This window comes from Lemur catta, chromosome 1 (genome assembly GCF_020740605.2).
Source record: "Lemur catta isolate mLemCat1 chromosome 1, mLemCat1.pri, whole genome shotgun sequence".
NCBI classification, from domain to species: domain Eukaryota; kingdom Metazoa; phylum Chordata; class Mammalia; order Primates; family Lemuridae; genus Lemur; species Lemur catta.
In genome coordinates this window covers 249,496,253-249,510,396 of record NC_059128.1, presented here as the reverse complement: position 1 = coordinate 249,510,396, position 14,144 = coordinate 249,496,253, and the positions used below count along the sequence as shown (strand labels likewise).

General features: G+C 37.8%; 1 protein-coding gene across 2 annotated transcripts in view; it reads right to left on the bottom strand.

The window, feature by feature from the left end:
- Window positions 1-14,144, bottom strand: part of VGLL3 (vestigial like family member 3) — a 47,382-nt gene that overhangs the window by 21,406 nt on the left and 11,832 nt on the right. Inside the window, exons 2-3 of one of the 2 annotated variants that reach the window (XM_045540449.1) lie at window positions 13,550-13,835; window positions 4,089-4,616 (exon numbers count right to left, since the gene is read on the bottom strand). In XM_045540449.1, coding sequence (XP_045396405.1) covers window positions 4,089-4,616; window positions 13,550-13,835 — 814 coding nt within the window. The remainder of the gene's footprint in view (window positions 1-4,088; window positions 4,617-13,549; window positions 13,836-14,144) is intronic. The other variant, XM_045540450.1, reaches the window with a different exon arrangement.

Genomic DNA, 14,144 nt, shown 5'->3' with positions numbered 1-14,144 from the left:
AATCATCCTCATGTAAGTTTTGTCTATGGCTGTTTCTGCACTACAAGAACAGCTAGGTAGTTGTGCCATGGCAAAATGTAAAGATTTCTATCTATTCCTCTACAGAAAAATTTTATTAATCCCTGAATTATATTATACATGATACTATAAAACTTTCTTTTGTCATTAAATATCATATCATGTTGAATCTTCAAGATTTCGAGATTTTCTTAATTTCTTTAAATGACTACAAAATAAAAATGCACATAAAATTATTAAACCATTTGCAATGGACTGAACGTTTATCCCCTGTCAAAATTCAGATGTTGAACTCCTAACCCCAAGGTGATGTTATTAGGAAGTGAGGCCTTAGGAAGTAATTAGGTTATGAGAGCAGAGCCTTTATGAATAGAATTAGTGCCCTTATAAAAGAGACCCTTAGAGCTCATTAGCCCCATTCACTATATGAGGTTGCAGTGAAAAAGACAGCCATGTAGGAAGCAGGCCCTCACCTGACACCAGAACCACCAGTGCCTTGATCTTGGATTTCCTAGCCTCCAGAACCGTAAAATTTATGTGGTTTATAAGTCACCCAGTCTATGGTATTTCATTATAGAATCCTGAAAGGACTAAGGCATCATTTCCCTCCTGAAGAAAAGATCATGTCCTTTACCAAATTATTCTCAAAATAGCTGGGATAAGGTATTTACCTTTTAATGGATATGAAAATGACCTATATTTTAGTGGCCCAGGTACCTGAACTTTGAAGCATTTTATGACTGCCTCTTCTCTTGGCAGCACAGTAGCCACCCAGCATTGATTTTGAGTCACCATTAGGTAAATGTGGCATAGATTTTACAGAGGGACCCATCACTCTCTCTTGGTAACTACCCTACCCCTTCCTCACTTGGGCCTATTATAGAGCAACTTCTGTTCTTTTACAAATAGTTGGGAAAGTGATAGAGTAGCTACTACCCTTTTGTTGTCCCCCTATAGTGGACACTGTAGAATGCAACCAGATCCACTCCTCTTCAAGACTGAGGCTGTTGGCAAATCCTGACTTTCAGTTGTTTGTCCATTTGGGAATTGCCTTCGGCTGAGCAAAGCCACTTTGTCTAATGTTGTGTCCCCTTCTCAGAGGCAGAATACAACCTGGTCAATGCAGGCATGTCAAAGGCCAATCTTCTTGACTCAAGGAAGGACAGTTGTGAAGGACCCACTCAAGAGCTACTTGTAAAATTAATGTCTCTGTTGAATTTCATCAGTGAGACTTCTCCTTCTGCCCAAATCTTTAATCCTACAAAAATGTTGTTCTGATTACATTACCCCCTCAATTGTCTACAAGCTATCTAAGACTTAGAGTCTGTTTCCAGGGAAAATTGACCTCACACACCCCTCTCTAACTCCTCCCAAAGGAATAGAGATATAGTATTTAATATTATGTCTGAATTTAGAAGGAGAAAATTACCACATATGGCTCAATCCCTTCCACTCTCTTTTTTTAGGGGCCAGGCCCCATGCATGGAAGTACATGGCCCTCTTGCTACTTTTTGTAGGGTAAATACACAAAGGCCATGTCAGATTATATTTTTCAGAGGCAAATCTGAGCAATCTTCAATCTCTTTTTACAGTAATGGTGCTCTAAACTGTGTGACAAGGGACATGTCCATGGGAATCATCTCTGAAGTTCATATTTTCCCAGGGATTGAATCTCCCAGAATCAAAATTTAGCTGAAAGTACTAGGAAGTCCAATTATAGTGTTAAGCCTAATCTAGGATCTCCAATTCCATCTGATCAATTATTATGCTAATAATTTTATTCTTATCTGCTTGATGCCTTTGTTTTCTCAATTGGGTCAAAATTTATTAGATAGGGATGAATTGTGACCATTGTCCTAAGTCCAGACTGACAAAGAGTGGAACTACATACATTCAATAGGGAAACCTTCACTCCTCAGTATTAACCATTTTAACAGTTTAATTTACCTAATCTCACCTAATTTACCTATTACTTACACAGAAATGTGTTACCCCAGTAATCCCTTAGAGAAGGACAGGTCTTAGTTTAAACCTCAGCTTGGATGCATAACAATGAAATGTAAGCAAGTAGGTTTACTGAGCCTCAGTTTCCTTATTTTTAAATGAATCTAACAAGATTCATGTCAGATTTAGTTTAAGAATTAAAAGCAATTATGAATATATGTGTGTGTATACACACACACACATACATACACACAGATATAAAAATTACCTTGAGTAATGCTTTATATTTATATTCTGAGTAATTAAATATTCATTCATAGCTCAGTAAGTTTCAAGAATTATCATATAAAATGTATCTAAATGAGTCATCTCAAGATTTTTTACAGAGAACAAAAATCTTTTCTTGTCCACTTCTTAAAGACAGGACGATGACTTTTCATCATGATGAGACTATTTCAAGCCAAAATTCTGAACGAGTCAGTGAATCAAGCTCACACCAAAGTTAGCAAGTACAAAAGTAGACAAAAAATGACAGAATTAAAAACAGAACAACAAACAATCACATCCACTTCCCCCTTTATTGACAGAATTCATAAATGGGAAAACACTTCTCTTTTCTGCTCAGAGCATTGTTACTCTGGCTACACAGGTATCTCATGAAATAGAGAAGAGCCTCCAGAGACTGGTTGCCCATGAAATCAACTACCAAACTGGGACTCTAAGATCTGGCCCCAGGCATCAACTCAAAAGTTGCCTTTATTCTGTTAGTATTCAGCAAAAGAAGAAGGGGATTCTGTGATGGGTAGGCCCATCAAACACTCTTCTCCTGGACAGGGAGAAACAAATCCCCTAATATTCTATCTAGGAAAGCAGCCTGAGCACAGAGTCTCAACAGGAAGCTGACATGGGTGGGGCAGGGCAATGATCAACGTTGGAAAGCTCCATGGAGAACCGTTAAATAAGATAAGAATATCCCACTCATGTCAGGACAAGCGCAACATGATGCTAACCATTTATTACTCTGGGGGGGAGTTTCTGTTGTGAACCAGCACTGGATTAAAGATCCTCCACACCATAGAAAAACTAAAGAAGAAAAGAGTTTCTTTAAACTTCTAGAAAGAATGTTCCAGTATGTCACAAAGTGTTCTAACAAAAGAACCTGGGCTTGGAGGTGGAGGTGGGTGACTTTGGAATGTAGACTCTGGGGATGTAATCATTGACTTGTTTTGTCTTTTTAGCCTCTGATGCCTGTGATTTCATGAACTCAGAACTATGAATACTATTATATGACTAGTCTGGTCCAAAAATGAAGCTCAGACATTTAACACCACGACCTTCAGAACTAGTGAATTCCAGAGAGGAGATGAATGCTCTGTGAAGAAGTATTGTCCTTACTACTTTTTTCTAAATCTGTTCAATGTAAATTTTATAACAGTCTTTTAAGTCTTGTGTTATTTAAATCAAAGAGAGAGAGAGAGAGAAAAGGAAGAGGATGAGGAAGAGGAAGACAAGAAGGAGGAGGAGGACAAACGAGGAAAAGGAGCAGAAGGCAAGGAAAAGAAGGGAAGGTCAGAGAAGGAAGGGAAGGGAAGGAAAGAAAAGGAATAAAAATCCATTCTTTTAGAATATATTCCCTAATTCTTTTTCAAAACGCTAGACTATAGACTATATTCCAGAAAGCATTTTGTTTTATATTTCATAAATAAGACTTAACAAAAAAGGAGAGAAAGAAAATTTACTGAAGCATACTATTTCTGAATTCTATTAATATTAGGCATTGCAGATGGTATAGAGTGCAGAGACATGGGAGATTTAGAGAATGTGTTCAATGCTCTGTAAACAGAAGGTACAAGAGATTTCAGTTCAAAGGAACAGATTACTAGCCTAAGAGACGGGAGAAAAGTTCTGAGACCTTTCTCAAACTATTTTCATGAGCTAGTCATACCAGTTTCTGCAGGAATGCAGGAATTATTGCAAAATGGTTAGGTTCTATAAACATATTTGCAAAGCCTAACTTTACAGATAAGAGAAAAAAATATTTCAAAACACATTTCAAAAAATAATCCACCATTTTTTAAATTAACTTTTTCTTCTTTTTATGGAAAGGAGGAAATCTACTAGCTCACCTGTATCAAACCCCACACTTGGCACTATGTCCACTGTTCCATGAAAGGCTCCGGCCCATGCTGAGGTAGCAGTGGTGACTGTAGTCGGGTCTGTCTTTGTGATGTCACACTGGGGAGCAGGAATCCTGGCCGTGCACACTGATGGCATCAGCAGGGGCCCATAGGACGGATCCAGGGCAGAACCAGCAGGCGGGTGGTGGTGGTGGTGGTGGTGGCGATGGTGCACGTGTGCATGGGGGTGGTGGTGTCGCATGTACACATCATGCATGTGGCTGTAGGATGGGCTCACCTGAGATGCCAAAGGATAGTGCCAGGACTCGGACGCGGGAGGGGGAGGGGCAGGGCCAGTCTGACGCAGGCCGTGTCCTGGCCAGGGGCTGGGGTCAGCTGCAGAAAAGGTGCCAGGGGGTGCAGTGACCTGAAAGTCAGGATGAACTCCCCCCAAACAGGGTGCAGGTGGGGGCTGGTAAGAGCTGGTCCAAAAGGAAGTTGGGAAACTACTCCGCTGGCTTGAGAGAGCTGAGCTGTCTGAGAAGACAGAAAAAAAAAATTTACATAAGATTGAGTTCTGGGATAGACTTGCCTTTACTTGTCCAACAGTACTTTGTAAGCAGGCGAATCGGCATGCACTTTTAATCTCCCCACACGGGAGTGAACTGGCACCAGGTTAGCCTGTGCGCTCCCAGGCCAAGTCCATGAGCCGGATCCGCGGTGCTGAATGATGAGCGCCACCCTCCCGCACCCCACTGCATTTGCTTTGCTTTGCTTATTCTGTCGCCGTCTGTGCTGAGGTTTGTAATTTTAGGATTGAAAAGCCTCATTTTCTCCTGGGTGTCTTGCAGCCATCAGGTGTGAGCAGAGGTCATAGCTACCCGCTTCCCTGGTAAAGAAAGCTATGCCATCGATGAGGTTTATGCAGTTCAGAAACTGTAGTTTTTACCAAACTTCTTCTAAATGAAAATACAATTTTCATTCAAACTAAACATTTTAATGCCAAAAGTAACAAATGGAAGTAAGATCACACTTAATTATGTTCATTTTCCAACACTTATTTTCCATTAAGAAGGGTGAATTCTAATTTTTCTTCTGTAGAGATCTGGGAGTGTCCAGACTGAGAATAATAACGGTTAGCATTTAATGACAGTGATCAAATGCCCCACGCTAGGCCGAGGGCTTTTCCTGGATGATCTCCTAGGATTCTCTCTCCAGTCCTATGAGGTAGTTATTGTTGTTAGCCTCAATTTAGAAATGAAGAAATCAAGGCAGAAAAGAAGCCTGAGACTCAGACTGGCAATATGAGACTGGGCTTGGACGCCAGGTAGCCTGCCTACGGGCCTGTGGCTGACACACTTCATAATGTGCCACAAGAGGGCACAATTGCAACTATAACCTGAACTTCTAGAATTTCGTGAAGATTCTATGGTACTCACAAGTGGAGGAGATTCAAGTAGAGGCAGCGGGTTTGAGGGAGTGTTTGGAGGAGAGAGAAATATCAAAGAATGGGATTTGTGGATAAATAAGGGAAAAAGGGAGAATCATCCCCTGACTCTGCATCAATCCCATTTCTCTACTCAATCATCATAACTTATTCATAGATGGCCTACTAGGTACCAAACATAGAGGGGTCAGGGATGACCAGACAGACATCATTTTTAGTCACAATCTGCAGAAGGACCCATAAGAAAGTAGACAGGTGCAATGTGACATAAGGCATTCTCACAACAGGAAGCACAGAGTGGGAGCACAGAACCAGCCTAAAAAAGTGATAACTATGTCAAAACTGAAGAAGCTGAAAGGTTGAGTAGGAGCTAGACTTGTGAAGACGTGTGGAAGAGAGTTTTAGGCAAATGGACCGGCATGTGAGCAAAATCCATATCTCACACACATACACAGCACCTGCAGCAGCAGCAACATTTGAGAGACAAAGAGTTCAGTAGGCAGAAGGTGGCAAAAAAAAGAAAAAGAAAGAAAGAAAGAAAGAAAGAAAGAAAGAAAGAAAGAAAGAAAGAAAGAAAGAAAGAAAGAAAGAAAGAAAGAAAGAAGAGAAGAGAAAGAAGGAAGGAAGGAAGGAAGGAAGGAAGGAAGGAAGGAAGGAAGGAAGGAAGGAAGGAAGAAAGAAAGAAAGAAAGAAAGAAAGAAAGAAAGAAAGAAAGAAAGAAAGAGAGAGAGAGAAAAAGAAAGAAAAAAGAAAATGGGGCAGTAGAAATAAAAAGGGCCCAAATAGATAGGTGTGGACTTGCTGGCCATGGTACTGAATGTGTGCTTTATCCTGAGGGGGTCCAAGGATTTTAAACTTGGAAGTGACATAGTCAGATCTGTGTGTAGAAAGCTCAATCCCTCTACCTGTAGCCTGTTGCCTACAGCGCTGTGTATTTGGACAAGCCCTGGCCTGGGAGACTAAGGAGTTCAGCTTTGGTTCAAACTCTTACCCTATCTCATTTTATTACCCTGAATGGACCCACTGATCTTTCTGTCTGACTGTCACCCAAAAAGGAGGCATTTGAATTCATTTCATTCAAAGTATCTTCTGGTTTAATACTTGTATGATTCTGTGAAGTCCTATGGATTATTTCTATCTATAGATAAAGATATCGTTGCTGCAGACATTAGTCATGCATGTACAAGATAGTATTTTCATACTGTGTTCCACATAAAAGGATCTTGCTAGATCTTTCCATTGAATGAGAGATATCTTAAGAAGTACTCTGAATTAAAAGTATTAAAAAGTCTGACATATTTATGTTCTTACTTCATAAATTTCCATGACATAGTTTTCTTGCCTCAGGGAAAGCTTAAAGAACTTGAATTGACTACCACATATATCATTTGGTTAACAAAATTAGGTAATCACTGTGGTGTTCAAATATTTTTTTCTCTCTACCTTCTTTAAAGGCTGTGGTACTAGCATTGCCAGCTCTTCTATTCTCTCCCCTTCAGTCCTGCCCCGGAGCTATCATCATTCACCCCATTCAGCCTGTAGACAAACAGCTATTCACTGTCTCACAGTCAAGTCTCTCCCTCATGGTATCTCCACGGATCTCAAAAACTTTGAGGAAATCTAGAAAATGGTGTTCTTAAAGAGGTAAAAGATGGAAATGCACACTCTTCAAGTCTTCAAACAGTCCCAGAAAAGTTTTAATTGAATGACTTTGTTTTGTCACAATCACAATCTATCCAAAAAAAAAACTTAAAATCAAACTTACTGGCATTGGGGTAAATATGTTTTAGTTAACAATTGTCACTTTTTTACCTGAAAAATGTCGCTCATGACAAGAAGGAAAACTGCATAAGTTGTGAGAAGAAAATTCAATTTGCCTTAGGTGAGGGCCACTTGTAGAATATTTCTGTCACACTCACAATGAAAGCCATCAATGAATGTTTAAAACCTAAAACCCGCACAAGGAGTTTATAGAGGTTCCTTATATTACATAGCTCGGCTTTGCCATCTTCAATCTGCTACTTCACTTTGACAACTTCCATCATTGGGACCAAACCCTTCATTTTGCTCTTGACTTCTATCTCCTGAAGAGGCCAGAATCATATCATGAAAACCGTTGAACTCCAACCCACAAGTATGTGCCAGAGATAGAGTTCCACTTATTAAAATTCTCCATTAAAATGTCAAAATACAGTGAGTATATACCATCTCTCCTTTTATTTCCTTTTATTTCTTCTCATTTTTACATACATGGAACCAATCTTATTTTATTGAAGCTTATGCATTTTGGGTAAGCATGCACAAATGTGAATAATTAACAAATTCCCTACCAAAAGTATTACTGGTTTATCTATGAATATTGTACTGTTATTAGTGAACATGTTATTGTTGAAAGTGGAAATCTATTTTTGAAAATGCACTCTACAAAGATTGAACAAAGTTTTAAAATACTCCAGGGAAAAATAAAATTAGAAGCAACTTAATACGTTCCCAGTCAGTATGTCTTCTGAGATTAATATAAATTCTGCAGAGATCTGTGCAGGCCTTTTCAGAAAAACTGTTGCATTTCACAAGTGAAACAATATTGAATTGAAAATATGTTTACGAAGAAGTTTATATTTCAGAATCACTATTTGGTATCTTGCTTGTTTAAAGAAAAAAAAAACTTGATACAAAGAAACAGATGATGTGCTTTGTTTCATGCCTGAGAATCAATGTGCTTATTTCATATGTATGTAAATTTTTTTCATTACATGACTCTTTGCTTATGGGTACTTAATCACAGCCACATTTGTTGGATGAAAAAGCATATGAGAAACTGCACGAACTATTTCTATGCAATATTACTTTTCAGATTAGTAGAGGCAATAGAGAACTGATGACATTAACACTCCATGGTGAGTTTGGATTTAATAATACTTGATATTTGGGTGATGTTAACCAATATTTGGATGCTGTTAACACTGATAGTCTAACATGTATGAAAAGTCTAAATATAATTTGGCTCAACTGACATTTGGAATTAAAAATAATACATATACACATTTATTTCTAAACAAAAAAAAATTGAAATGTTGCCCAATACAACCCACAAAGCATACACAGTAATATCACTATCTGATTTAGACCAGAAATATATCTTAGAGGCATGAAAGAGTTTAACATGGCATACCAAGTATTTCTTTCCATTTCATAGTAGCTAGGATACTTTTTACATTGACTTAAATGTTTTTTTGGAAAAACAAAACACCACCAACAAAAACTAATGGGAAACAATTTTAAAAAGAGGAAATTCAAAACTTAATTTAAAGAATTAAACATTTTATATTTAATTTTTAAAATAATGAAAATGATCTTAAAAGGAAAAATTGGACAAGGAAATATTGTAAAACCTTGATCTTAAGCTATCTTAAAAATCTCTAGAAAATACATTCTTAGAGTAAATATTGATTAAAAACAACAATATTAAAGACAACACTTTTTCCTTTTCATTAACTTCAGTAAAAAAAATGTTACTCAATTCTTAACCTAACGTGTTCTTGCTGTAATTTAATTCTCATTTTCTTGTTCTTCTTCCGATGAAAATAAATTGTTAGGTGACAGGTTAAATGACATATGTTCCAATATTTTCTGTCATTCAGTAATTATGCATTACCATCATGTCCAAAGATTGCCCTCTAGTTATTATACTTTCTTCTAGAGTTGCTCAAAATGGGCTTGTGACTACAATGAGAGTTTCAAGGGGTGATATCAGATGCCAATGCTCCTTTGAGGCAGTGGGGTGAGGTAAGTCAGGCCTCACTTTCTTCCCATGTGTTTGTCTTAAACTTCCCTAAAGTGATCACTTCAGTGCCTCTGGAGATTCCACTCAACTCTCTAACTCCTTCATTCCCAGTCTCAACCAGTTTATGAAACAGGCCCTCGTTTTCCTGCCTCAGTTTTGCTATTTAAGTTTGGTACTGATTTTGAGAACTCTTTCCTATGAAAATGAGTTGCCCCAAGCAGACCTAATGGAGATCAATGAACTAACAGATAATTTGCTTTGCAGTTACAAGAAAAAAAAAATATCAGTAAGATTGCCATTCAGCACGGTTTTAAGTCAGTGATCTACTTTACTATGGCTTAACTTAACTATCCCTCTTTTCTACACACCACACACACACACACACACACACACACAGACACACACACACACACACACACAAATATATTCTGTAAAGATCAATACACAGACATATCTGAAGCTGATGTTTTTATTTGTATGGGGATAAGAGAACAATCAGATTCATTAGGTTTGCTTAATTGAAAGGCTCTGTTCAATTCCTATTAAAATCTCTAGCAGGATTAGACTGCTGAGATGTTTTACCAAATAAAGTACAAATTTTCCTGTCCTTAATTGTTTGCCTAATAGCTACAAAACACCAAGAAAGAACCTTTTTAAAAAAATTTCCATCAAGAATATATACATTCAAGGTATGATCATTATTCCATTATTAGCTGACACATACTATCCTTTATCTAAAGATTTGCTGTGGAAATATATTTTGCTATTAAACATTGTAAATTCATTTGTAGAATTTCTGTAGCATTGTAATTAACTTCATCCTATAAACTAGAACTGTTACTTAAATACAGCTGGATAGCCTGTAGCTCCTTTATAAAGTATCATTGCCATTGCCCTCAACATTATCAATAGCCTTTAGTGCTTACTATATTCAAAACACTCTGTTTTATACCAGAAATACAAACTTCAGAAAACAATGTTTCTGAATAAAGAAAGACTCCAGGTTTGTTTTCTATGTGCCAAATGAGGGGGGAAAGAGAAAAAGCATCTGACTTTCATTTAGCGCCTTGAGTCAAACTCTGTGCTAAGTTATTCATGTACATTATCAAAAAATTCTTTACAATAACTCTAGGAGATGGGTATCAATAAACACATGTTACAGCTGAGGAAGCTGACCCCAGAGAGATTTAAGGTTAATCCAAGATCACATTGCAACTAGAAAGTAATAAGGCCAGGACTTGAATCCAAAGCAAACAGCCTCCATAGACTGCATTTTCCAATTCTGTGTAGCTTTGCCAATTAATATTAAATTCTCACTAAATCTCTTCACTAGACATGTAAATATCTTCTTTAAGATATTTTCTATTTCTTTGGCTGCACTTTGTGGCTTTCCTATGAATCCTATTGAAGCTGTGTATATAGATTTATCTAAAACTGACTAATTTACAACTACAGACAACTATGGCAGAGTTCTGTTCACAAATGAAAAGTAAATAATACATTTGAAATCACAGAACTTTACAGAAGGAAAGATTTCAAAAATAACTTAATTTAACCCCCTGATTTTAGAAATGAGAAAACTGTACCCAAAGACTTCATACAACTAATTACCAAGAAATTCTCTATTAAAGACTTTCTTGTTTTCTAATTCTGGGTATATGGTATGAACTTGGTTCATTTAATTCAGTCACTTAAACATTTCATTTATATTTATTTCAGATTTTTGACATGGAAATGCATTATTTTGAGCTTCAGGGAAAATGGTGTGTGATAACTAGATATGAGATTTGTAGCCTTAGTGGGAGACAAAGAGATGGGAATTGAAGAGCATGCTGTATTCCCCTGGTATACTTTGGTAAACTACCATAAAAAGTTTTAAAACATCTGTTCTCCACCTATCACTTTTCATTTCACTCCACTCACACAGCATTTTGGTCTCCCATTGAACATTCTAAGCTCAATCCATCCTCAGGGCCTTTGCACTGGCCATTCCTTCTGTGAAGAATTATTAATACTTTTCCTTAGATAGCCACATGATGAGGGTTCTTATTTCCCTCAGGTCTCTGGCCAAAGGTAACTGTCAGAGAGGGCTTTTGTTATCAATTTAAGTAAAAAGCACCTTGCATGTCCTTTGTTTATTCCTGTCTCTACCAGTAAAACATCGGCTTTATGAGTACAAAACATTGGGCTGTCCCATTCATTGATATGGTCCCAGTACATAAAACATTGCCTAACACATAGTAGGAGTTTGTTAAATATTTGCTGTGTTAATCAACGTATGAAACAGGAGACAGATTTAAAAACCAAATTTAAGATGATGCCAAGAAAATTCTAACAATAATTACTAAAACATTACCATTATTTATCCTTTCTATACTAAAATTTGACATCTGTTCAACAGTCTTCTGTAATATGTCATACAAATTATGGGGAAAACACTGAATTGTTGTAGGGTTTTTGCACATACACAACATCTCACTTAAAATTATTCTGACTATGATACTATAGACGAGCACTCTCCAACCAAGATATAATTTGCTCCCCTAGTTTCTATTTTCCAGGTTAAATAACAACTAGGTTGCGTATGTCAGTATGTGAAAAGAAGTAGATGTTGTATTTATTACTTTCCTGGGACTGATTATCCTGATAAAATTTATTATTGACATATTGACACATCAAATTAATTACTAAAGCCTTCTAATTCACTGACATTTTCTTTCTTGTTCTCCACAAATTCTTAAAATTATTCACTATGTGCTATCAAATGGGACATTAGTTGATTACATCTTACGCTTGCAAGGACTAAGTCTCATTTCCTGTAGGAAGTCCATAATATTTACTAATCAAATAAGTAGTATTTTTTCTAATTCACTTATACCAAGGCCTTGGACATTCGATTTGTATTCCACCTTCCCTTTTATGATCACTGCTTAGTGTTGTTCATATTTACTAAAAAGAAAAGGAAGGAATAAAGGAAGGGAAGGTGGGAAGAAGGGAAAGGAAGAAAAGCATTGTATTGTCTACAGTTCATGCCCAGAAATCCAGTATGGCCAGGACCTCCTAAAATGGAGCAGAATCGTTCCTCTGTTCCTGAGTGTAGACTACTAACCACAGTTCCTGTGCCCTCTACCACAAGTAGCCAGCTTTTCCTCACCATAGGAATCATCCAGGGCACTTGTTAAAGTGTGATTCCCTGTCCCTTCATCTGGAGATTCAGTTCAATATATTCGAGGTAAGAGGGGCCTGCCTGCAAACTGTCTTTAATAGCACTGGATCAATGATTATCAAACTTGAGCCTGCATCTGAGTCACCAGGAGGGCTGACTAAGACACAGATTACCCCACACTGGAGTTTCTGATTTAGTAGGTCTGGGGTAGGGCCCCCAAATTAGCACTTCTACCAAGCTCCCATGTGATGCTGATGTTCCTGGTCAGTGAAACCACACTTTGAGAATCATTTTACTAGATAATTCTTAGAACCAGATGAGTTTGGAGGAAATAATTGTAACACATTTCTCTGAAGCTATCATTGGAATGACGTAGTTTTTTCCTCTAACCTTGCAATTACCATAATTAATACATCAGCCAGTGATTTTCTGCAACTAGAAATCAGATTCAAAAATATCTCTGTGACCTCCATATAAAAGGAAATAAAAAAGAGGAGGCCAACATACTGCTTTTTCTTTACGGAGGTGAAAACACTAGTTATCACTATGTAGATGCAGCTAACAATGCCTGGATTGTACACCACAGAGGGTTAATACTGCAACAGATCAGGATAGGGAAGGCTATCAAGAGAACACAGAAGGCTTCCAAAGTCTATATTCCTGGGTCAGACTCAGATCTCTGCTATGTCACCACGTAGCACCTACTGGAATGAGCAAGAGCTAATTTTTTAAAAGCTGATTTAGGAATGTCTATTATTTAGAGATCCAAATCGGGCCAGCGGGGCTTTAGGAATGGTGCTTCACAGCTCAATCTGGCCACTATAAACTCAAGCCGGTTGTATCACTACTTTCCAAGAGGAATTTAAGGGGTGTGACTGCATCCTTTCCAACCCTGCATTCCACATGTGACAAAACTGATCCAGCTGTTTGTCTGAAAGAAATTCCTTGCTGTCCTTAAAAATTAAAAAGCAAGTGGATATCCGTCCTCCAGGGGCAAGTCTCCAGCTGGAACCTGGTACAGGCAGTTTCGAAACAGACAGTGCCCTGGAGAGCATCTGCTTTTGAATTCTTACCTCGCCATAGGGGGGTTAGCCCCATCTTGCTTTTTGAAATGGTAGATTCTGGATGGAGGGTGCTGACTTGGCCCAAAGCTCTTGAGAAGTGTTCATCCACTACTGACCCAATGTCTCCCTGGAAATAAGTGAAAAGGACACAGCGAGAGTTAAGGTACTCCATCTCGGCAGGCTGGTCTTTCTCCTCCTCCTCCTCCTCCTCCTCCTCCTCCTCCTCCTCCTCTTGTTTGCTGGGAAGGGTGACTTCCAGAGAGTCCTGCATCTTGCTGTATACCGCTAACTTCTTCTGGGATGAAATAAACAAAACACAGTATCAAACAGAGTTTGTAAGAAAGCATTAACTAGTTAAGTTTTCACTTTAAGAAAAAAGAATCTAAATATTAACATATGTTTGCAAACTGAGTCTTCTTCATCTGTTTTACTCCCATCTTCTTCCTCCCCAAACCAGTTGCCTCCTTCCCACACACACACAGAAAAAAGTCTGTGATTCCAAATTCGGCAAACAAACAGAAAAGTTCATTATTAAATGGTATATTCAAAGCAATATTATTTTTAAATCCAGCTATACCAAAAGGAGAATGACTTAAAAAATAGT